The 26,312-nt window shown below is 41.0% G+C and overlaps 1 protein-coding gene across 2 annotated transcripts in view; it reads left to right on the top strand.

The window, feature by feature from the left end:
* Nucleotides 1–2,548: 2,548 nt before the first annotated feature.
* pappaa (pregnancy-associated plasma protein A, pappalysin 1a) overlaps nucleotides 2,549–26,312 on the top strand; it is an 84,679-nt gene continuing 60,915 nt past the window's right edge. For both annotated transcript variants that reach the window (XM_055200297.2, XM_055200295.2), the window contains exons 1-7: nucleotides 2,549–3,667; nucleotides 9,760–10,052; nucleotides 10,269–11,038; nucleotides 15,098–15,243; nucleotides 15,459–15,752; nucleotides 16,907–17,099; nucleotides 20,230–20,351. In XM_055200297.2, coding sequence (XP_055056272.2) covers nucleotides 3,280–3,667; nucleotides 9,760–10,052; nucleotides 10,269–11,038; nucleotides 15,098–15,243; nucleotides 15,459–15,752; nucleotides 16,907–17,099; nucleotides 20,230–20,351 — 2,206 coding nt within the window. In that variant the 5' untranslated portion in view covers nucleotides 2,549–3,279. The remainder of the gene's footprint in view (nucleotides 3,668–9,759; nucleotides 10,053–10,268; nucleotides 11,039–15,097; nucleotides 15,244–15,458; nucleotides 15,753–16,906; nucleotides 17,100–20,229; nucleotides 20,352–26,312) is intronic.

Genomic DNA, 26,312 nt, shown 5'->3' with positions numbered 1-26,312 from the left:
TCTCTAAGCTGCTATAAAGTAACAGATTATTTTGGCATTAATGGTTTATACCTCAGTGTGTTTTGCCTTTTATGTTCCAGTCAATCAGAAATCAGCCCAGAGATTGACATTCAGAGGATTATCATGTAATTCTCTTCTAAATATTATGCACTGTCTTGCATCGGTTGGTTGTTGTTGGCACAGGATTGAATATTGATTCCTTTAACAAGTATCTGATTTTCCTTAATAAGATTCATCCACTCTTCTTCAGGGTCACTAGAAAAGGATGTTTTACAAAATCAGTGAAAAAATCAACATGTCCTCATAATAAGCCGATTTTACATACAGAACTATATGGGAGGTGTAAGTAATACTAATTAAATGTGACACTTGATATTGAAAGGCGCTAGATTGAATTAAACCGTATATATCATGGGTTCCTAAAGGATACTAGGACAATTAAGTGACTTACGTAATAAAAAATGAAGTGACTTAAAAGTGTTTGTTTTAACAGAAAATGTTTAAGGAGATTCACCCTCGTGTTGTTACTTAAGAAGATAATGAAATGAAAAAAAAAAATATGTGGGTGTGTAAATGATGAGAGGAGATTTCTGTATCTGGGGAGGGGGGGGACTTTTAAGCAAAAGGGCCATTAGGAAGCTGATCTTGACTTAATTATCAGTTGTACTAAATGACGTTCAATCTACAGCATTGTGACTAACCCCGGACATTGCCTTTAAAGCAATTCACAAAGCTATTTCTGTCTATCCGATCATTTGACATAAGGATGCTGTTGTCCTGATAATCAAACATTCAACATCTAAACAGAGTACACTCACAAATAAAGTATATAATTAGTGCTGGGCAAAGATTGATCGCAATTTATCAGAATAAGTGAGTTTTTGCCAAATATATGAGTGAGTATTTTTATATATTCTATATTCTATATAAATAAAAAGGATATATAAATGTATACATGTATGTGTGCAGGTTTAAATATGCATAATAATAAAACACAGTACACACACACACTTTTTATGCAAAAGCTAACTTTTATTTTGTATGCGATTAATCGCGATTAATCAAAAATAAAAGTTAGTTTTTGCCAAGTATATGTGTAAATATTTTTATATATTCTATATTATATGTAAATAAAAAATATATAAATAAACATTTTCTAAAATGTATACATGTATGTGTGCAGGTTTAAGTATACAAAATAATTACACACAATACACACACACTTTTTATTACACAAAAACTAACTTTTATTTTGTATGAGATTAATCGCGATTCATCTCTGACCAGCACAAAATATAAATAAATAATTGTAATGTAATTCTTCATAATGGTCTTTGTTTTAGAGCAGCAACAACTGATCGATAAAATCGATTAGGAAAATAGTTGTCAACTAGTGTCATTACCGATTAGTTGAATAATAACATGAATAATGTCACAACTCATCAAGATCTAAAGTTTAAGATCAAAATTTGTTTACTTTTCTGTGACAGAATTTCCTCACCAGCACACCCCTTAAGTTTCCTAGAAACTCAGTATGTTATATTTAGACATTTAAATATGTTTTACCATTTAAAAACTGGACAAGATTATATTAGTAAAAAGCTTACACTACTTCACAGAATTTATTTAACTATAATAAGTAAAAAATCTAATTGAACCAATGTTTAGGGCTTTTATCTAATAAATTGGAAAAAATAATCGTCCGATTAATCGGTTATGAAAATGATCGTTAGTTGCAGCCTTTGTTTGTTTTATGCAAATTGTGAATTATCATTTCATTTTTGTGCAACTTATAATGTAAGCAATGATGTTCTCGATGAATGATGATCTCAGTGAAGCTATTATGGAGTGTTAGCCAAACTTTGACGCCATGTCCTTTGTAAGATGGAATTCAGTGGAACGGAAAGAGAGATGAGATGATGGTCTATCAGTCAGTCAGGGTGACATGACCACTATGACCCGCGTCATTCCTCTCTTCCGTCTGGACAAAGGAAAAAATGTGCTCCAGCCACTGCAATGTGACAAAACTGAGGCAAATATTTAACATTGGTTTGGCCTTGTTTTATGGTAGGTAGCAATTTTCTGCTGTCTGCGTGTTCGTTTACACCAAACAAACAGAGAACAAAAGATCTTGTGGCATTCCACAGCAGCTCTGTCTCCACGCTCCACACAGATGGTCTGCTATACAAAGGTGGACCACCTCAAAGAACTGAGGAAATAAACTCTCGGACAATTTAATGGAGAATAGCCCAGATTCCAGGTCTTTTCCTGTTTCGGCAGGACACATGCAGACCGAGGGACCTCTTAAAAGGCGTGTAATTAACACTTAATGTTCATTATTGTGTGCATTACGGTAATATGTAATGCATTGCTCAAAGTCTGCCAAGATCTTATTAATAAAAAAAGCACATTCAGACTTTATAAACCATAAGTACAAAGTTTACGTTTACACATTTGGCAGATGCTTTCATCCGAAAGTGCATTATTTCTACCCTGGAAACAAACAACCTTACTAAAGCAATGCTTTACACGAAAACTAAAAACAAGTTTAGTTCTCCAGCTCTGAACCACCAAAACTTTCGAATGAATGAGATTATTTGAATTGTAGCCACTAGAGGGACACACACACACGCGCGCGCACACGCACAAACACGCACACACACATACACTGGAAACACTATCCAACACTTAGAGGAGCGAGCGTGTGTGCAAGCTCAGTGAGTTACCTGTGACTTCAGCTCAGCACAATAGGAGGAAACTCTTGCAGGATTGAAACATGGGCTGTTCTGCTCTCATGTGATGATCACTCTCATTCATACAGGACTGAAGGATCTCACAGCACATCCATGGGGATCCGCGATGCTCTGGACAGCACAAGCAGAACATCTCATCCAACTTCAGCACAAACACATCCTCACATATGACAGCTCGGCGTGTCTGGACCTGTTCTGCGTTCACACGTGTTTTCTCAACATTGTTTTGCGAGTTATACAGAAGATTAAACGTGCATGAAGATCGTTATCGATTACTGATTGATTATCAATGAATCAACCCCTAAGCGCGCAGAAGATTCACTTTTGCCTCCAGGCGCGGTAAATGCGTCTCGTGTATAAAGCTATAAAGAGGAAAGACCTCCATGGGTTTGTGTGTCTGGAACCTTCGTGTTTGACAAACGACTGAAGAGGAAAAGACCCAAAACAACAAGTGGAGGGACTTTGGCGACCGGGCGCATTGCTTTTGGGACTTCTTATCTACCCATCATCACTGTTTTTGGATAAAATGAAAGTTTGGACTTTTCTCCAGTGTCTGGCCAGTCTGCTCATCCTGTGCGTGGGATCAGACTGCGGGACGGTCCTAAGAAAGACCCGCTCCAAGCGCGAGGTGGTGAAGATGAGAGAAGCCAAAGCGGTCTTCCCGGGGGCTTGTGCCACCCGACTGCCCCGGGGCAAGCGCTCCCTCCCCGCGCTGGATCGCCGGCGTCCGCGCCAGCGCCGCCGCTCCTCTCCAGCGGAGGACGCGAGTTCCTCTCGGGGAAAAGCCGTGTATTTCACGGGCAGAGGGGATCAGCTGAGACTCAAACCCGGCGTGGAGATACCGAGGGGAAATTTTACTCTCCAGATGTGGGTCAAGCCGGAGGGTGGTCAGCGCTCCCCTACAGTAATAGCCGGTATGATTCATGTCCAAGTTTAACGCATGAATGCATGTTTGTACATGTGCACAATAATGATGCTTAACCAGGTGGTGTAACAACATGGGAATCGTGCAGAATCGATTTAACCAAGTTATATATTACTACTGATTCTAGAATTAAGTAACCATATAGGCTATGTAATGTGCAGACCTTTGGCAAAAAACTTGATGTTGGCATACTTTGTGTGCACCGGACATGATATTAATCCATTTACACACACACAGAGAAAACACTATACACCTTTATTTCACATTGGCTTATCATTCAGTATGGTGTAATTGTATCTGTGAATGTATCCAGACCTCAGCCGTGATGTTTCTGTGCCACCGGTTCACACATACTGTACTGTGTTGACATCTCCAGGGTTTTCCCTCCCCGCGCCTTTGCGCGTCTGGAGAGCAACACGGACCTGCCCCTCTTTTAAACCACACGACCCTCAAATCCCCGAAAGACCCCAAATACCCCACCCGCCCCCATCTCCATCCAGCCAGGAGAAAAACAAGAGAAAAGTGAAGCATGCTTGCAGATGTGTGTGTGTGCGCGCGGCGTGCGCGGTTGCTTTGCGCATCACTTTTCGCGCTTTGCATTGCGTCTCTTTCGTTTCCTTCGGACTCAGAAAAAGCACCAATTTGAGTTTGCAATCTCCGAATGCCACGCAGTTCACCAATGCACGTTGGTTTTTGATTGATTAAGCATCGCTTTTCATTCCGCTTTCTGCCAACAGAGAGCGTTAACGACACGATACCAAGTCAATCTTTAAGTCTCAAGTTAGAAAATATTCTGGCTGCCAGACGTTTGTTTTTTCCACACAGTCACGCACGAATGGATGCATCAGAATGAACTTCCACAACTGGTGCGTCATGTGATGCCAATGCGCTCCCTTCCAGGCTCCCACCACAGAGATGACATCATCTGTTTCAGGCTTGCAGTGAGCTGCTGGGTTTGCATGGGACTGAATGTCTGAAATAAGCCATGTGAAATATTATGCAGTAGATCTGTCATAGCCTGCGTGATGATGCCAGAGATCAGCATATTTGCAGAATCAAAATGTAATGCAGTGAAGTTCAAAAATCTTGATAACTTTATTGCATTCGACAAAATTAATCAATAAAGATAAATAAAAAAGGCAACACTGTGAAGTCTAAAAGCCTTGAAAATAATAATAAGAATAATAGCAAAATTTGAGAATTTAAAAAAGTAGTCGTCGTCAGTGAACCCCCCAGTTATTTATATTTCTATATATCTGTTTATATTGTGCTTGTGTTGATGGCTTTGAAATCTATGCAGTATGTTTTTTATAAACAAACAACCAGAAGTGATTGATGTGCACTTGTGCAGATGTAGGCATGCTTAATCTTTTAAATCTAAGATTGAAAACATAAGGCAGTCTAACATGCTGTTGTTTTGAGGGAAGCCGGTGTTTTGTTTGTCTTTCTTGTTGTTGTTTTTGCACAGTTTGATGTTGTTTTGTTCTGGTGCGGTGTCATGTTGTCATTTCATAACTCAAAAGATTTAGTGCGTGGACCGTGGAGCAGGGCTGTTAAATAGTTTGGTGTGTAACATATATGAGGTTATATTGCATTTGACAAAGAAAAAACAGAAGTAAATTATGTTCCAGTATTAAAATGGCCTGAAATGTCCTGCAGACATGAGTGAATTCAGCACCCTGAACAGCGCAGAGACGGCAGCCTGTAGACGAGCTCATCTGGACGAGAGCAGGATTATGAGTTGAACTCAGGACTGACATCGGCAGGCAGACTGGAGATCTGTAGGGTGTTGACTTTGAAGACTGGGAACAGTAGAGGAAAAAGCACATAGTCTTGTGATTTCAGCACAAAGTCTGATGTTGACTTTGATGAGATGATTAGGAGTTTCCATCAGGTCTGCTGCGGGAGCAGGTGAATCATGTGCTCGTCTTCAAAACTATGAGATACCGAAGGGCTGAGACAGCAGATTTCATCTCAGATACTTTGACCTGTTAGGAAACATCAAAGTGTGTTTGTGTTTTAGGATGGCAGGAAAAGTAAATAAAGTGCAGATAAGTTGATATGTCCAGCAGATCCTGTGAAAACACATCACAAACTGTCTGTCTGCTTACCTGCCTTTCTTTCTTTGTGTGTGTGTGTGTGTGTGTGTGTGTGTTTGTATGTATGTCTGCCTATTTGTATGTTTACCTGCCTGTCTGTCTTTCTGTGTGTGTGTCTGTGTTTGCATGTCTTTCTGCGTGTTTGTGTGTCTGACTGTGTATGTGTGTGTGTGTGTGTGTGTGTGTGTATGTCTGTCTGTCTGTCTTTCTGTGTGTCTGTGTGCGTGTTCGTGTGTGTGTGTGTGTGTCTGTCTGTCTGTCTGTCTGTATGTGTGTCTGTCTGTGTGCATGTGTGTGTCTGTCTGCCTGTCTGTCAGTCAGTGTCTGTCTGTCTGTGTGTCTGTCTATCTGTGTGTGTCTATCTGTCTGTCAGTGTCTGTCTGTCTATGTGTCAGTCTATCTGTGTGTGTCTGTCTGTTGGTGTCTGTCTGTCTATCTGTGTGTGTCTATCTGTCTGTGTGTCTGTCAGTGTCTGTCTGTGTGTCTGTCTGGGTGTGTGTCTGTGTGTGTGCTTTTGTCTGTGTATGCATGTCTTTCTGCCTGTTTGTGTGTCTGTCTGTCTTTCTGTGTGTGTGTGTGTGTGTGTGTGTGTGTGTGTGGGCGTGTTCGTGTGTGTGTCTGTCTGTCTGTCTGTGTGTGTGTCTGTCTGTGTGTGTGTGTCTGTCAGTCAGTGTCTGTCTGTCTGTGTGTCTGTCTGTCTATCTGTGTGTGTCTGTCTGTCTGTCTGTGTTTGTCTGTCTGTCTGTCTATCTGTGTGTGTCTATTTGTCTGTCAGTGTCTGTCTGTCTGTGTGTCAGTCTGTCTGTGTGTGTCTGTCTGTTGGTGTCTGTCTGTCTATCTGTGTGTGTCTATCTGTCTGTCTGTCTGTCTGTGTGTGTGTCTGTGTGTGTGTGTGCTTTTGTCTGTGTTTGCATGTCTTTCTGCGTGTTTGTGTGTCTGACTTTGTATGTGTGTCTGTGTGTCTGTCTTTCTCTCTCTCTGTGTGTGTGTCTGTCTATCTTTCTGTGTGTGTGTGTGTATGTGTGTGTGTGTGTGTGTGTGTGTCTGTGTGTGTGTGTGTGTTTGCATGTCTTTCTGCGTGTTTGTGTGTCTGACTTTGTATGTGTGTCTGCGTGTCTGTCTCTCTCTCTTTCTGTGTGTGTGTGTGTGTCTGTGTGTGTGTGTGTGTGTGTGTTTGCATGTCTTTCTGCATGTTTGTGTGTCTGACTTTGTATGTGTGTCTGCGTGTCTGTCTCTCTCTCTCTCTGTGTGTGTGTGTGTGTGTCTGTCTATATTTCTTTGTGTGTGTGTGTGTGTGTGTTTGCATGTCTTTCTGCGTGTTTGTGTGTCTGACTGTGTATGTGTGTCTGCGTGTCTGTCTCTCTGTGTGTGTGTGTGTGTGTGTGTGTGTGTGTGTGTCTGTCTGCCTGCCTGTCTGTCTGTGTTTTTGTCTGTTTTTCTTTCTGTGTGTCTATGTGCGTGTTTGTGTGTGTGTCTGTCTGTGTGTCTGTCAGTGTCTGTCTGTCTGTCTGTGTGTGTATGTGTTTGTGTGTGTCTGTCAGTGTCTGTCTCTCTCTGTGTGTGTGTGTGTGTGTGTGTCTGTGTGTGTGTGTGTTTGCATGTCTTTCTGCGTGCTTGTGTGTCTGACTGTGTATGTGTGTCTGTCTTTCTGTGTGTGTGTGTGTGTGTGTGTGTGTTTGTCTGTCTGTGTTTTTTTTCTGTCTGTCAGTGTGTTTGTGTGTCTGTCTGTCTGTCAGTGTGTTTGTGTGTCTGTCTGCCTGTCTGTCTGTCAGTGTGTGTCTGTCTGTCAGTGTGTTTGTGTGTCTGTCTGCCTGTCTGTCAGTATGTGTCTGTCTGTCAGTGTCTGTCTGTCTGTCTGTCTGTGTTTTTGTCTGTCTGTCTCTGTGTGTGTGTGTCTGCCTGTCTATCTGCTTGTCTGTGTGTTTGTGTGTTTCTGCCTGTGTGTGTGTGTGTGTGTGTGTGTGTTTGCATGTCTTTCTGCGTGCTTGTGTGTCTGACTGTGTATGTGTGTCTGTCTTTCTGTGTGTGTGTGTGTGTGTGTGTGTGTGTTTGTCTGTCTGTGTTTTTTTCTGTCTGTCAGTGTGTTTGTGTGTCTGTCTGTCTGTCAGTGTGTTTGTGTGTCTGTCTGCCTGTCTGTCTGTCAGTGTGTGTCTGTCTGTCAGTGTGTTTGTGTGTCTGTCTGCCTGTCTGTCAGTATGTTCTGTCTGTCAGTGTCTGTCTGTCTGTCTGTGTTTTTGTCTGTCTGTCTCTGTGTGTGTGTGTCTGCCTGTCTATCTGCTTGTCTGTGTGTTTGTGTGTTTTTGCCTCTCTGTGTGTGTGTTTTTGTCTGTGTCTGCCTGCTTGTCTGTGTGTTTGTGTATTTCTGCCTGTCTGTCTGTGTATTTCTGCCTGTGTGTGTTTATTTTGTTTGTGTCTGCCTGTCTGTCGTTCTTTCTGTAAGACTTGCATGAGCTTTTAAAAGTTTAAGATCACAAGCACTTGAGTCAAACCGGCAGTGAATTCACGGATGAACTGATATTCTTGTAACAGATATTCTTTCAAATGAGATTTGATTTTACTTTAAGTTGTACTGGATTTTAACTCAGTTGTTCAGTGTCGTTGAGCTTTTTTCTCCACAAAAATGAACTGATGACAGTCTTTACACCCTCGTCTTAGTGAAATTTCCTCTTCCTGTGGTTCTTTCTCTAAATGAGAGTCAGCTCTGAATGTCTGAATGCATTTCTCCAACCTCTGCTTTTCATCAGCCTCTGAAAGGCATTTTTTCTCAATTATGTATCGAATATGTTTTCCTAAAGCAAGACAAATGGCAAGTGCAAACGAGGTTTTCATTGAGCCAGATTGAAGTCGTTCTGCATGGTTTTGCTTGTATGCAAATACCTGTGTGTGTGTGTGTGTGTGTGTGTGTGTGTGTGTGTGTGTGTGTGTGTGTGTGTGTGTGCGCGCGCGTGTGTGTGTTTGTTTAACTGCTCTGCACGGTTTGTCTGCAAAAATGTAATGTGTTGGATTAATTGAGCGTGGCAGCCCTTTGACAGGTGTTTACATAATAGACCCTTCAGACATTTTAGCACACCTTTCACTTTGAGTGTGTTTACTGACAGATGGCAGACCTTTCTGTCCGTGTCATAGCTCGGCTGTAATGTTTAACAGGGCTGACCCCTCGTACGGCCCCACAGACTCCAGGAGCTCCTCCGTTTAATATTGACCCAGAGACGATCTGCTTGCTCGCCCTAAATCCTGCTCAGCATTCAGAGGATTCTCGTCGTCAGAAAGATTCCCAAGTCTGACAGAGGTCACAGTGCCGGAAAGTTTTACTTACATACATAAACACACCTTATCTGTATTACTTGAAAGATGCACCTTGCTGACCTGCTTTAGATGCTAGAAGTCTTGAAATGACATGTTTACCCTGATTGTATCCCACAATTCATCTGATGAATTGTGGCCGTGGACGGGGCTTTATCAGTGTGACATCACATTGATAAGAGAATCAAAACAGCATGTCTAAAGAGACTGATTTGGTTTATTAGGATTAAAAAAGCAGTGGGTGGATTTTTTTAATTGTAGGTTGGTTGTGTTCACACACTGCCAACACACATTTATGTCCAAACACCTTGTAAAAGTCGATTTTGCATAATAGGTGCCCTTTAAAGCATTATTAGGACCACCCACCTTAAGCCACACCCTAGTAGTGTTGTTTCTTTATGCAGACTATCATACTGCACTATTCATGTTTACGTTTATTATTATTGCTGAAAAAGCATTTGTCGGTGTGGGCGTGGCCTTGCAAGTTGATAGTGTGAAGTGCAAGCTGGGGGGGCGTGGCCAGTCAGCTGGTATTCTTTCTCCGACACATTGTGATAGCATTTAAAATAACTTGTAAAACAATAAAAGTAATAGTTGCTTATATGCAGCAACTAAACAAACAAGTAAATGCACAGGTTGTAAATGTTTATGCGTACTTATTTTGTGTTCTCGATCGCAGGTCTCTTCGACAAATGCTTCTACGCCTCCAGTGATCGCGGATGGCTGTTGGGAATTCAAGCCATAAGCGAACAGGGAAACCGCGACCCGCGTTTCTTCTTCTCGCTAAAGACGGATCGAGCACACAAAGTGACCTCCATTCACTCGAATGCTCGCTACGCACCCGGCCAGTGGGCTCATGTAGCCGTGACTTACAATGGCCTCTATATGAAGCTTTATGTCAATGGTGCTCAGACAGCTGTTAGCAGAGAACAGTCAGGTGATGTCTTCAGCCCTTTAACTAAAAAGTGTAAGGTAAGTTTAATTCTGCTAGCTGTGAAGCGTTTACGCAACATCTCAGACATGCAAGTTTGCTTAGATTTTTGTAAGAATTGTATAATATATGTAGAATTGTCAAATGACTGCTTTAGACAACCATGCAGATGTGTTAGAAGATCAAACATTTGCCAGGTCACACATAAATCATGTATCCATGTTAAATATAACACGTGGATCTGATCTGATCTCCAGGTGCTGATGGTGGGTGGAAATGCCTTAAATCATAACTACAGAGGTTCGGTGGAGCGAGTGGGTCTGTGGCAACAGGCCATGTCTCAGCGACAGATCATGAGGGACATGCACGGACAAGAAGATCCCGAGGATCTGGTGGACCTGGTGATCCGCGAGACCTTCGAGCACCCAGCACGCAAATGGCTACCGGTAAAGGACGGCAGTTTCCCGGTACCGGACGAGGGTCCTCGCGCCGGTCTGGGGTCTTTGGACGGCACCTTGGAGCCTCCAAACTGCGGGCAGACGGTGTGCGATAACACGGAAGTGGTACGCAACTACAATCACTTCTGGAGCTTCCGGCGACCCAAAACGGTGCGTTACCGCGTTGTAAACTTGTTCGACGACCTTCGCCGCAAACCCACGGTCACAGACCAGCAGATTCATCTGCAACATCAGCATCTGAACGAGGCCTTCAGCATGTACAACATCACTTGGGAGCTGACCGTACACAACGTGAGCAACTCTTCTCTGTTTAACCGCCTAGTGCTTGCCAACTGTGACATCAGCAAGGTGGGCGATGAAGATTGTGACCCCGAATGTAACCACACGCTGACTGGCTTTGATGCCGGTTATTGCAAGCCTAGGACCCGATGCCCCGAGCATAAACAAGGCAATGGCGTCTGCGACCCAGAATGCAACAACGAGAACTACAGTTACGATAAAGGCGATTGCTGCGACCCCAGCGTCACCGACGTGACCAAGACGTGCTTCAATCCAGCTTCTCATTTAAGGTGAGACTGAGCTTTTATCCACATCTTTAAATCTTTCTTCCAAAGAGGAAGCACTTAGGGTTTATTAAAAGGTGGATAGTGGCCACGGCTTACCGGATAGTCTAAAGGCATCTCTCACAAGCCCTTGGCTATTGCAATGAGATCTTCTAAGTGTTTTCTCGAGGGTTTTGTGTTCCTCTGAGAAAAACTGTTTACTGACTGCTGTACAATGATCTCCTCGCACTTTTAAACATCACTATTCGAGCCAAAAAGACAAAAGGAAATTGGATTACTAAGTGCGAGTACCTGAGGCAAATGTAGAGAAAGCACAATATGGTTACAGTTTCTGAGAATGGAGACCGTCTGTTCGGGATGGGTAGCAGCGGTCATTTGTCTTTCAACAACAGGTACAGCCCTAGGACTCGCAGAATAACCGAGGATTTATTTGTTTTTTAATTTTAGTTGCGTGGAACGCAAAACTACAAAGTCCTATTTACGAACATTTCACGAACGCGTACTTAGATGTTGTTTAGACTTGTGTCCGAGCAACAGTTTTGTTTTCGGATGCAGTCATAAACTTTTGTTTACAAAAGTGCACGCAGGTTCATGGGAAAAGTTGAAACGTTCCACGTCGAGATGATCCGCTTTCGGAGAAAAGGGTGAATGAATCGATAAGTGCCTGTAAACAACTTGAATCATCTCGGTATTCCAGTAATCTCATTTTCAGGGAAAAATCAATGTTTTCTATTAGCTGTTTTGAAAACATTCCAGGCCGTACGAACATGCCAGTGATATTTAGTTCTTCAAATGAGCAACGAGATGACATCCGTCGCAAAAAAACGAGCAGGTGGTGTTTCCTAAATATTATTCCATCGTAATCATCAAGAGACTATTTATCAGCGGATATTCAATCCAGTTGCAGAAATCGGCGCTATGCCAAACCTGAGCCTTTAATGGAAATATTGCGAATAACGGATGAAAGATGGTTTCTTAGAAAGACGAGAGTGAGAATATTGAGATAAGAGCCTGGAGCGGGTGTTTATTTAGCTTTGATTATGAAACGTCTAGCGGGACGCGCTGATGGCCGCGCCACAAACATTCGTCAACATTCCGTCTTAATTGTGGAATTCTAAAGGAACGTTGTGCTGCATGCGTGGCGCAACAACGGCTGTGTGGTCTGAAGTTTATTTTTGTAGACCCGGAGCCTGTTACCACTTTGCTTGTTTAGGAATCCAGCTAACAGAAGACATGAGGTTGGATGCAGTGGGAGAACACAGGGATACTTTTGTCCTCTTGCATGTTTTCGGCATTCGTTTTAAGCTCTCGATGCACCTTTGATGAAATTAAGTTGCATGTTGTTTTTGGGAGAGCATGGCTGGAAGGGAGTTTTATAACGTAGTTTTATTTGAACTTCTGCCACATGAACGAACTTAAGCCCCTAATGTCATTTTTGTATAGCGCTGCTTGGTTACCCAATACTTACACACCGCGAGTCAATCTCTACCATGCGTTTATTCATGCACCAGTTTTGGGTCACACAGTTTTCCGTCATGGCTTTGGTAACATTTGAAAAGTGATACAGCATTGTCACGACCCAACTTTCCATCGGCTGTAGTGTGTGCTGCGGTTATTGATGAATGGGGTTTCCTGAGCAGTTGTGTAGGGGTCATCTAAGGGAAGTCCTGACTCGAGCACTTTACACTTGAGTGTTGAGCTGAAGCCCGTAAACATAACCGACATTAATGGTTTTGCCCTTATGTAGTGCTCTGGTGTAAAAGGGTCTCTTAGCACATCGAGCCCTCATAAAGCACCTGTCTCTGGAAAGACACTTACAGACGCACACCTGCTGCTGATCTTTCTGAGTGTTGGTCTGTAAGCTTGCGTGCTGAAAGTGGACCAGACTGAGAAGAAGAACCACCAAAGAGGTTGGAATCTGGTCAGTTGACGGAGTTCCAAGATTTGTATATCACAACGGTTTTGGATGTCTCTCTTCATTCCTTTATTGTGGAAATCTCTCTCATAGCAACCGCGTGCTATTAGACAGCTGAAATGTTCCTGTAGTCGCGTCCTGTCTTCCTTTGACGTAGTTTCTTATCTTAACCCGAAGGAGTTGAGGAGCTTATCTGCATTGGCATGGATTTGTTATTCCAGTGAATTTGTGTAGATGATGTTAGATTCATGTGTTGCGTCAAATCAAAGCGAATGAATGACTTTTCCAAGCACTCGCCTTTTTCCATTCTGAGGTGTCTGAAGAAGGTTTTCAGTTACAGTAATGCAACATTATCTCCGTCAGAAGTTAAACTCGTCACATAAACATTCCAGTGGAACGGTGAAAGCATGCGAGTTGAAAATTCCTCACCTCTGTAATGTTTTGTCCCATGGGAAAACTGAGCTTAGGGCAACCACTTCAGGTCAGAGTAACTCAGCCGACTACAGGAGGGAAGAGGTTAACACGTTTAACAGGACTTAAAGTTTTTATAACTAAATGATTGTTGTAAAACAAAATGGGATTGAAGCTAGAGTCTGTCAAAATTGGTCAGCCAATGTAAAAGATATATGATTGGCTTAAGTAGACGGTGGTTTTGTAGATTTGTGTGCACATGTTAGAAACGTTTTTATAACTTGTGTTTTATAACTTTTTTACACTTAAATTTGTTCATGAATTTTTTCCATTTACCGTGGAATGATTTTTGACAATATTAGGATAGAGCTTATAATCTGTTGAACATGCCGTCCTTTAAAGAATTACTCCACTTTCATAAAAAATGCAGATAATTTTCTCACCCCCATCTCATCCAAAATGTTGATGTCTTTCTTTGTACAGTCGAAATATGCACTTTTAAACCACAACTTCCTGTATTGCACTAGCCGTGTGATGCGCCAGTGCGACCTTACATATTAGTAATCACGTAAAAAGGTCATGCATGTTGTAACGGGACAAAAGCAGTCATTGACAAGATGTTGTGGTTTAAAAGTGCTTATTTTTCTTGGCAAAAATGAGGATGGTTTTGCTAGACAGGACCCTTATGTCTCGGTTGGGATTGTTTGGAGATCTTTGAAGCTGTGTTAAAACTGTAAACTGTTGAGGTCCACTAAAGTCTATTAAATTAAGAAAAATCTCAATTTAAACCTTTTGGGGTGGTTTCCCGGACAGGGATTAGCTTAAACCAGGACTAAGTCTTAGTTTAATTGGGAAATATAACTAGTTTTAACAAATATGCCTTCCTAAAAACACTACTTATGTGCATTTTGAAGCCAAACAAAGGGCACTGATGTATTTTAAGATATGTCAGTACAAGTTGCTTATTGGACAGCTCTTTCATTTATTTTAGTCTAGGACTAGTCTAATCCCTGTCTGGGAAACCACCCCTTAATATTTTCCTCAATAAACTTATTCTCAACTAAACAAAGAAAGACATAAACATATTAAATGACATGGCGGTGAGTAAATATCAGGATTTTTTTAACGAAAGTCAAATATTCCTTTAAACAAGCATACCAGCTAAACCAGCATAGGTCAGCATGGGAATTATGCTGGGCTATGCTGTTTTTTCAGTAGGGGCATCCTTCCTTTTTTAGCTTGGACAAAGCCTTAAAGTCACCACAAAATTGAAATAAAAACCTTTTTATGGAATATTGTAAAGATGACTTATCTGTACACTTATTTTTAAATTTTTTTTTTATTAATGTGCCCTCATAATCTTTAATCCAAAATGGAAATCTTCTCCCCTCTCTGAAACGACCTCTACTTCATGTCACGAGGAACGGCATGAGGGCGGGGCTATCGAAGACTTATTTCCGCCTGGGGAAAGATTTTAGGGATTAGCAACATGGCCCAACTTCCATCGATCAAGTGAGTTCTGACGATTAACGGACAACACGCAGTCACCGAAACCATGGGAGATCTCTGTTTCCGAGAAAAAAATCTGAGAAGAAATCTCTAGCGGTCTTGTTCAAATTGTTAATCTTGTAGATTCCCTTCATCCCTTCAGTTATTACATGGCACTGTCCGTTTCTTTTAGTTTTGGCTTTCGTAACTCATGTCGAATGAATTTCCCATTTGTTTGTTTCTGGCTGCAGGGCCTATCTGGACGTGAAAGAGCTTAAAGAGATCCTCAATGTGGACGGCTCCACACACCTCAACATCTTCTTCGCCAATTCCTCAGATGAAGACCTGGCCGGAGTTGCCACCTGGCCGTGGGACAAAGAGGCGCTGACGCATCTAGGTAAAGAGAAATTATTGCATAAACTCAGTCAAGGTCAAGAGTTTTGAAATCTGTTCTTGCGGTTGCTGAGTCAGTTTTTTTCACAGATCCTTCTGAACACCGAGTTCCTTTACCATATTTTGTGGTTGGCATAAATGATTGAATTTATAGACGTTTTAAAAGGCGTGTGCCAATATTTTAATTGAAATGTTTATCATTTAACTGCTTACTCTCAGGTGGCATTGTGCTGAATCCATCTTTCTACGGTACGTTTGGCCACACGCATACCATGATTCATGAGATCGGTCACAGTCTGGGCCTGTACCACGTCTTCCGGGGAATCTCTGAAATTGAATCCTGCAACGATGCCTGTTTGGAGACTGAACCTTCGCTGGAAACCGGCGATCTTTGCGCCGACACCAACCCCACACCCAAATACAAGCACTGTCGGGACCCCGAGCCCGGGAACGAGACGTGTGGCAATCGCAACTTTGTTCACACTCCGTTTAATAATTACATGAGTTATGCAGGTAAGAAGATATTCCCTAAAACATTCACTTTTCCACCGTAAAACCAAACGCGTGAACAAACATGCAACATTGAAGGAATGTAGATCAGACGGCAGATCAGACTTAAGTCTATCTAAAGGTGCATCAACACTGTTTGAGGTCCATCATGAAGGGGTAAAACACATGATCTTCACTTTCTGGACTCTCATTGGTTGTCGCCAATAAAAGAAAGGACCCAAATGTGATCTCTGTAACATCTCCGTTTTGATCTCATTGCTGTCTAGGCTAGGGTGACCATATGTGCCATTCTTCCCAGACACGTCCTGGCCAGGATTTCGGTGCGTCTTCCAGAATTCGTATTTGTTGACCGCATACGCCATTCAGTTAAAAACATAAGTCATAGTTTCATTCGTACCTTAAAATGTAACGGTTGCTTTTCTGTAATAATAATAATAATAATCCTCTATGACATATGCGGTCAACAAATACAACTTCCGGAAGACGAATCCGAAATCCTGGCCAGGATGCGTCCGGGAAGAATGGCACGTATGGTCACCCTAGTCTAGCCGAAACAACTAGAGTTTCAGAAGATATCTTAAAGATGTCTCAAGCTCTTGAAAAATAATGTCCTATTCAATTTCATGCACATTTATCTTAGAGCTCTGTACTCAAAAGTCCCATTTGTCCCAGTTTTAATTTCTTTTAGGTAAAAAAATTGTTGTCACATTGCTAACAGTCAAGGTTGTGTAAAATTACCATTTTAATGCATTAGTTAACATAACTTTACCTTATAAATAACTTTAGATTTAAATATATACATTATAATATAGATATGCATTATGAAAAATTGACAACATATGTATGTAATTCATATACATGCCATTTCTTAACAAATCAGTACTTCTATAAACATTTTCTGTGCATACAGAAAAGATATATTTTTAAATATTTGGCAACATTTACAATAACAGGACGTTGTCAAGCCACATTTTGTATGTGATCACTGCTTACATTTCTTTCAAATACAAAATCTTTTCACTCCACACATTCATCCGTGTTGATTAAAGTGTTCATATGGAATTGATTGTTAATTCGTAGTTTAATGATTGTGCTATTTCTGCTATTGCACCTTTGAATTTGCATTCATGTATAAATGCCAAACATCTTCCCCTTAGATGACGACTGCACCGATTCCTTCACGCTCAACCAGGTGGCTCGTATGCACTGTTACCTGGATCTCATCTACCAGACCTGGCAACCCGGCCACAGGCCTCCTCCGGTCCCTTTGGCTCCCCAAGTGGTGGCACAGGATCAAGAGTCCATTACTCTGGAGTGGTTTCCTCCGATCTCCGGCCACTTCTATGACAGGTGAACTGAGGTTGCGATGACACGGACCGTTAGACTGCTAATGTATTGGGTTGCATGTAGTGAACCGATTACCGGCATGCGATCCGCTCTCTGGGGGAGATTCGCTTTAACATATGCATAGCTGGAATAGTGCAATATAAATATTGACTCGAGCAAAGAGGAGACGTGTCCAAACGTGTTCTCTCTGGCAAATATTGGAGACGTTTCATAATTGCTTTCTTGGGTACAGTGAGAGAATAGACGGGAGGACGTGTAGCAAAACAACCCAGAATTCTCGGCGTCTGCCAAACAGACACTTTCCTCAAACGCTAACACATGCTGTCAATTAATAGCGCTGTTTTCAACCTGTGTTGAACCGGCTGTGTTGTAGATACAGTGGAATTCGTTCACATCGCCTTCCAAAATCATCTGGTTGGCGATAACAGTTCAGTGACTCAGAGCTGTGGAACTCGTCGGCTCCGAGTCTCCGTGTTATTTTGCATGGGTTTATGAATCAGAATTTAAGAGCACGCCGGTCGTATTTATTCGTGGAGGGTACGTGAGGCTCCGTTACATGAGAAACAGGTGGATTCGACTGAAGTGGGCGTCAGGGAAACCCCATGGATGAGGCATGCTGGGACATGTCGCTCTCAGACTCTCTGCTTGGCCCGTTCACATGCGTTTGTTTATATGCATACCCAACACTGAAACATGACAGACTGAATGTTTTAGCAGAAAACAGATTTAGTGTTTTCCTCTGGCCAAGGTCAATGACTCAGTTGGGTTGATATTCTCACACCAGTATTGTGTTGAAGAGTAACTAAAAAGTAGAAATAGTTCAAATCTAACTGCATTTGAAGAAATGTTGAATAAATGAATAGTTTCAGTTCTTCAGAAATCATCACTGTTTTCAATATGACATTGTTTTCTGACTCACAGCTTATGAAGAATTACTGCAATATGTGCTTTAAAGTATTTTTGCCCACAATGTTTCGATTTGTTTTAATGAATCAGTTCAGTCGTGCTGTTCATGTGAGTGAACCGGTGAAAATTCATCATAATTTTATAGTGATGTTAAGTAAGGGATAATGTATAGGCAGCCGGTTGTTATCGCAGAAATAACCTACAACAGTGCATAACCAGTTCAATTAAAAAAAAATGATAATTTTTTTCCTCAAAATGCAATAAATCCATGACAAGTTTAAACAGGCTAGTGGTATACACTGCTTAAAAAATAAACATTAATGGCATTAATCACAACATTTACTTTGTCATATTAAGAACACTGTCATTGCTGCAGTCATCTTTGGGACGTCGTCACTTAACTTTTTGACAGCGATCAGCTGTAAAAAAAAATTCATTCTGCTCGATCTTTGTTGACTTTGAGTACAAAAAAATGGAATGATGCTGTCGTGTGAGAACAAGCAACAGCCGACATTTTTTCATCCCCGAGTGCCGTAAATTATTTGATTTCGATGGCTTACGTTTCTTTCTCGTCACAGAAAACCACCAAAGGTTTATCACTGTTATCAAAAGTATAATTTTGTTTTTGTTTGTTTGTTGATTACGAAGTACAAAGTAGATGAGGAAAACTAGGATTCAGTGTGTGGAATGCTGCACTGTGATTGGTTAAGCAGATTTATTGCATTCTGCAGAGAAGGAGGAGTGGCGTTTGTTGCGGTTTTGAAAAAAGGGAGAAAAGATGACAAAAACACGGCGGTTATCAGATTTTTAGAAGAATTTACTTTTTAATACTGACCTGATACAATACTGATTTTGCCGTTAACTATTTTTTCAAAATGCCATTTATCGCGTTTTGGAACCAAACTCTTCATATGTTTTTAGAGTAAATTTATAATGCAAATTTGCTGAAAGCGTTGTAGCGTTTAACAAAGTCTGCAAAATAAACTGGTATTTTTCAATGGGGATTAAGAAAAAGTATGCACGCACACACACAGACACACACTTACACTCAGTCATATTTCGGTGGCATTTTGTAAAAACAGACATTTCAAAATGCATCAAAAACTGTAAAAAATACTTTTTGAAATAATATTTATTTTAAATGTCCTTCTTAATGTTTATATAAACATAAATTCACAAAATGTATCACTAAAGTAGTGATTTGAGCAGTTGGCCACATCCAGTGAAATGAATGGGTCTCTATGGGCATCTGCTGGTCGAAATGATTTAATTCCTAAACTGTAATTCTATTATGTGTTTTTTTCCCTAAAAACCGATGGCTGAATTGAACACCTAGCACCTATATCAATATCTAAATACAATTTAAATCCAAAATTCACATAATTTATGTGAATTTTTATAAAAATGTGATATTTTTCAGGCAAGCTAATGGTGTAGTTGAGGAATTTAGTGGTAAACAGGTACAAAAGTTCTTCAAATCTCTTAAAACACAGCTTTATTGTATAGATGAGAAGTTAAAAAAAGATATAATATTTGTATAATTGAAAATGTATATTTTTTACAATTATGGTTTAAATTTTAGGGTCAAATAGACCCCAAGGGCCAGAAGTGTAAGCAGAAAATTAGAAACTTTTGAGGGTTAAATGATAAAAAATCATACGTTTGTTCTCCGCTCTCCCCTACTATTAACCAGTGCCTCCAGGATTTCGCATTTCTGTGATCACAGAATTTAAGGCAAAATCTGGCAATTTTGCCACAGCTTGCAATTTTGAGGAATTGCAGCAGATTTTCCACAGATTCAGAATTTGACCCAAAATGCATTCATTGAGTGACGTCATCACATTTTGAATTTCAGTGCTTTCTATTTTCATTAGAAATAAAATGTTGACTTTATTGTTATAATTTCTTATTTAAATGAAAGAGAATAAGGGCTTTTAAAATGTGTACTGAATGATGTCTGTGGTATACACATTGAAAGTGATGTTTTCACAGGTAGTAGTTTAAAAGAAAAATCCTGTGCTTGCCAAATCAAGTATTTTTTTTTTAGTTTTTCACAAAAAACTGTGATTTTTATTACAAAATTTGAATAGAGCTGCCACAAAATCAAACTTTTTTGCAGCAGAAATCATGAAAAAACTGTTTTTTTGATATAGTTGCCATCAACATTTATCCATGTCCTGATCTTCTGAGCTAAGTTGCATTCTGTCTCTTTCTGTTGGTTTCCTAGAGAAGTGGGATCAGTATGTGATAAATGTGCCGAGGGTGCTGTCCTCGTACAGTATGCCTCCAATTCCTCGTCCCCACGCCCCTGCTCCCCATCCGGACACTGGAGCCCAAGAGAAGCGGAAGGTGAGCATCAGTCAACGGCCTTAACATAAAAACATTTATTTTAAACATTGGTTGAATTTGGCTAATCCTGCATCCGTTTAAGTTTTCTTTAAAAGACGGCCATACCGTCGTCTGCATAACGGATGTATGTTGTGTCTGAGGTGCGGGTGCCAAAAGCCCCTGAATATTATACATTATTTATCAAACCCGATATAGAGAATGTGTCATGGCGGTGATGAATCGGTCTGCTTTCCAGACAAGTGTGATTTAGACCGAAGCAGAAGTCTTGAGAAAATATTTACTTGTGTAAGATTTTACTCCGCAACCAAAATAAAAAACTTCATCCGTCAATATCTCAGGCTTATTACGGTAAGTCTCCTTCCTCTTGTGGGATACTTGCTAGCAGAGTCATATGCACTTTTGGGCTGTCCGGATCATTGGCATGTGGGTGCCGAAGTCTCGTGAATCCATGACGGGAGCATCCCAATGGAAATGTTTGTTGTCTGTTGCCATGACACAATTGCCTTCGTCCACATGAATAAGACTCTCATATATTCTTCTGGTATGGTGGGATGTCTAAATTCGTCGGTCTGCTTGATGGTCATTGGGAATTTACTGATATTTAAAATGCTACACTAACACTCGCGTGTGAAAATAGCTGATTTGCTTGCTTTGATGCACTATAAAGAGTCTTCAGGATGGATTTCTTTCAACAATGAAGAGTAAGAGGAATAATTTAACAATAAAATAATCACCCTTTTTACACAGTTTTCCGCTTATCTGCTATTGGTCAGTCACCCCCCTCTCAAACAAATAGAGCCTCGCTTACTGACTTCAGTGAACCTACATCTTAGTTATACCATCAATTACATTAAACAGAAACGGGAATATATTTAGTTTACAATCGAGATGATCAATTTTAATGTAGGTTTTCCTGTGAATCATGCATGTCTGGTACTTCTCAGCACGTTTTATATTTGCTTTGAGAGTAAGTGTGATCAGTGAGGTGGAATCTTTTCTTTTATAAATAGTCGGCACAGCTGTGCTTCTCCAGAATTCGCTGACAGCTGCTTTATTAATTATTGTTTGCGAGCACTGCTGGCGTAAAATAGTTCAAGTCACGTCTTTGAGGAATCTTCTTACGCTGAGAGTTTCCTCTGGGAGTCTGGTAGATGCCGTATATGTTTTTGTGGTCAGGCCGGGCCCGTCTCCGGAGGGGGGGGGGGATTAGGGGGCATTGCCCCCCCCAGATGTCACAGTGTGCCCCCCTTATATGCTCAAACTTGTTATTTAACATCTTGATCACTTTCATATACGCATAATGCCCTAAGCGCTCTCTTCAGCAGTATTTATACCACAGGAAAGGATCTACTGATCTCTACAGTGGATAATTTAACACATTAATAAATTAAACGTAATAATATAAAACAAAATAATATGAAACAAATTATATTTATAGTAAAACATCCCCAAAATAGCTCTTACACTTTAACATGCTACAGATCTACCTGTATGTATTATTATTATTGCGTTGTTTGTGGAACTGAAGACTCTTGTTTACATCGTGTATATGCATGAGGTATTGTTGTCATTGTTGACTGGACAGCTTTGTGTTGGTCTATTTCAAATGAGTTTTAGTTGTTCAGTCTGTTTCTCACTTTATGAAGTGTGCCCCCCATGAAAACATGTATGTTCTGGTGACAGCCCTGGGTCAGGCCCTTCGGATGAGGCGTTAAACCGAGGTCCTGACTCTCTGTGGACGTTAAAAATCCCAGGATGTCCTTCGAAAAAGAGTAGGGGTGTGCCCCGGCATCCTGGCCAAACTTACCCGTTGGACTACTAATCATCCCCTTATACTAATTGGCTATATCACTCTGTCTCCTCTCCACTAATAAGCTGGTGTGTGGTGGCGGAATATGGCTGCCGTCGCATTATCCAGGTGGATGCTGCACATTGGTGGTGGTTGAGGAGAATCCCCCTTTCATATGTAAAGGGCTTTGAGTGCTGCAGAAAAGCGCTTTATAAATATACAGATATTATTATAAACGGCATACACTTTCGTTTAATTTAAACAATTGTCACGGTTGGCATGCTTTGCTTTACATCTCTTTGGTGTTATGGTGTCTTGCAGCGTCTTATCTCCATCAGAACATTTGGAGGAGTTTTTCCTTTTTAAAGTTCTGCTTTGATGGAAATGAAGCTACCCGAGACGTTGACGGATACGGGTCAAAGATTGCTGTCAATCTCATTGTCAGAGAGCGCTTCATTTCAAAAGTCACAATTTTGTTCAATCGCTCTATACAGCAGATGGAGATAGGTGTATGCATGTCATGATGTCCTACTCCTCTCTTAAAATATAAACTCTTGCACATGCACCGTTCAGCACTTGTTGCTGAGCGATACAGAGACATGTCTGGACTTGCTGCTGCTGTTTGCCCTCTTGGATGGGCTCCCTTTTAACGCGGCCCCCTAAACGCGCCCCTCTTGCGTCTGTGTTTTTCCTGCACGTCGAGCCCCGAAGAGCCCGGCACAGCTGCTTGGCTCTCTGTTGTTTGTGCTTCTTGGCCAGGGGCGGCTTTTCGGCGGCTACCCTCCCACTACACTCTCTCTTCTGCAGCGAAGAGCGTGCATCAGATGCTCCACCTGTCGGGGGTTTGAGGATCGTGCCGCCCGTGTTCGCAACCTACAGGAGCGGAAAACCCCCCTAATAAATCTTGGCCGTCTGGTGGAAGACTAGAGGGGAAGCATAACGTTCGAATATTAGGGGAAAGAAAAACGGCACGTGGGGGGAGAAAGCGCTTGAGGTGTTTCAGAGCGCAGAAAATCACATGTGGTTTGTGACATGTGCAAGGAACGGATGCGAAGCGCTGATTGAAAGCAGCTGATCAGAGATTGAACAGCGATAGGACGAAATCAAAAGCTGGATCTTGAAAACGGTCCATCTGTGTCTGTGAATCTACACACTAACCAGATGTTTCAGTCATAACAGCGTATGAGTATGCAGAGGACTTTACCTCCATGCTTTCGTTCCATCTTGGAAGAAGGTTGATGTCTCCTCCTGGAACATCACTTCTGACACAAGACAGCACCACCACCATGTGTATGTGTTAATTAATAAAGTATTTGTACATCTGGGATTATAACACAGAAACAACTTACAGTAACTCTGAATCCTGTCCTATCTGTTTAGTGAACAACTCAGATACTATTTAAAACATTGGACTTGGTAGTTTGTAATACAGCCCCTGTTAAACTTTGATTTATATCTCAGTTTATTACAGGCCTCTGTGCAATGTTTAATTTCAAAAGGTCAAACACAGCATTCTGTAATCAAATGTTTAAAAATATATATTTTAAGTAAGGGATAATATATATGCAGCAGGTTGTTATAGCAGAAATAAGCCCCGGCAGTAGCTGGTTTTCCATCCAAACGTGTAGCGAATCTTTTCACAATTCGCAAAAAAAGCATTACGATGACACAAGCCTAGTGTTGGGCGATATGCCCCATTTTAAGATCGTCCTATTGTCAGCCTGTTAGATCACCGATATGCGATAGTATCGGGGGACAGGGCAATGGCTTACTCATTTATTTATTTGTTCATTTTTTTACTTATTTAAGTCACTTGATTGGTGGACAAAAAAAAGAAGCTGACTTACTCAACCACAACCTTCTTAAATCTGATGTCATTAATTTTAGCGCTCTGAAATTTTCTGCGTGCCAGGGAGCGGGAATAAAAACCCTGCATGGTTAACAACCTCCCTAGTGCAAGAAAATGGCAGAGCCACGCGTATTACAAGCTCATGTGCTAGCCGATGAAGGTTCCGAGTTATGCCACTACAAGTTCAGGTGTGCCGCACGAGTTCAGGTCCGAGCAGGAGTCCAAGACGCGCACATTAAATCCAGTAGAGCCCGACCGATAAAGGATTTTGAAAGCCGATACTGATACAAATGTTTGTTGGTTTTAAAATAAATATTTCTATATATCGGCCGATATATATATTTTTTATTTCAGATACGGGCAACAAAACATTAACAGATTTCCCTAACATTAGTTATTTGTAGTTATTTATGAGTTTTAACTAAAGAAAATATGCATTTTAAAAAGAAACTTGTTTCTTTTATTGTCTCGTGACCAACTCACCATGAACTCACTTAACCGTTGTTCTCTCTTCCCGACTCTGGCTGGATCAGCAGAGTGCCCTCTGGTGGACTAACCCTACAACGGCAACACTCATGGCATGGTTGAATGCTGTTTCGTCCGTTTTTTTTTTATATTAATTTATCGGCCATTATGAATGCCGATACCGATAGTTTGGAAAATGCCTAATATCGGCTGATAATTTCGGCCTGCCGATATATCGGTCGGGCTCTAAAATCCAGGTGCGTGCGAGAAGAAATCGCAAAGTGAAGCCCACAAATCCTCTCATTTGAGAAAATGCATGCAACGTGCATGTTAATGCGAAACTATGATGATAATAATAATAACTATCGCCAACTATCGTCATGAAAGCCCGCTATTGGCGATATGTCTGACGATCGTTGATACACGATACTATAGTTTTTTGGCACAACCCTAGTCAAGCCCCATATGGTAAAGACAATGATCAGTAACGTGGGTTTAATGTTCGCTACGTCAAAATGTATTTGGTAAATGTGCTTCCATCTCCCATTATCCGCATAAAACAAAAAAAAACACCTCAAGCGACGTTTTTTTATTCACAATTTGGTGTTTGAATCACTCGTTTCTTATGCGATACTTCAAAATGCGCATAAAATCACGGTGATGAAAACCCAGCCACTGTGATCAGTCTGCCTGTAATATATGTGACCACTTTCTTATAATTTTCTTATTTGGATTTATAAATTATAAACAATATTTTTCTTTTTATAAGTATTACCTGTTTTGTCTACCAGGATGCATGAGTACTTGACAACTATAACAGCATCGGCGGCCTACCGGACTGTTTTCCCTGTGCAAGATACTTTTTTGGCTGTATCCCACTTCCTCCTTGTCTATGAATGAGCCCCTTCCTAGACAAGCTAATATTCCAATGGGATTAGCTAATCATGTGAAACTCAAAGTACTGATTCATTGCCGAATTATCGAGTCATCTTAAACATCACCACAGATGCTGAGATGCTCGAGCCCTGACTAATCCATCTCCGGGATAGGGTTATTAGTCCACTACGAGTCAATGAGCTAATAGATGACAGATAGATCATCTAATGAAATAACTACCTGATGAATACAATTATTACAGTCATTTAGTCGCAGTTATCTTAAATTATTATAAGCAGAAACATTCCCACTCTGCGCTCCAGTCAAACACAGTGAGGTTATCCAGAAGGAGGTATAAAGATCCATAAACCTGCTGTATCGAAGACATTTGTATCTCAAGTTTACTTCTCTTCTGGCCACACACGTACTCGCAATAACAAACGTGTTGAGATGATGTGGCCTGGAAAGTCGGTTGATTAAACATTGGAATTTTGCGCACTGCCCAGAAATGAGGTTAGCAAATGGCTTTTGCTGTTGCCAGTTTGGAATTGCACAAAGGAAAAGCAGGAGAGCACTCTCTGCAGCACCATGTCTTCTCCACACATTTGATGAATGTTGGTGGACGTCGCTCGATCGATGTCAGATAAGTTCTGTTGACTCCAAATATGGCTTCTGGGATAGTTCTGGGTCAACACGGCATGGAATACCGACAGCACATGAAGGAAAGTTGGGTGACTCTACACATCAAACGTGTCACTATCAGAACTTGTTTTTCTTTTAGACTTTCAAATAGTTCTGCTTTACTAGTAGATGCTTTACATATTTTATCCAAATTGTTTTATTATTGTTATGACGTAACGTTAACTGGTATGTTTGTAACGTCCAATTTTATCCAAGTTCATCCATTAAGTAAGATGCTGTTCATGAAATTAAAGGCTCTCAATAGCCGACCAAGAATAGAATCTGTTTGCTAAGCATAATG

The sequence above is a fragment of the Misgurnus anguillicaudatus genome, chromosome 22 (assembly GCF_027580225.2).
Source record: "Misgurnus anguillicaudatus chromosome 22, ASM2758022v2, whole genome shotgun sequence".
Lineage (NCBI taxonomy): Eukaryota > Metazoa > Chordata > Actinopteri > Cypriniformes > Cobitidae > Misgurnus > Misgurnus anguillicaudatus.
This window is presented reverse-complemented; position numbering and strand designations above follow the sequence as displayed.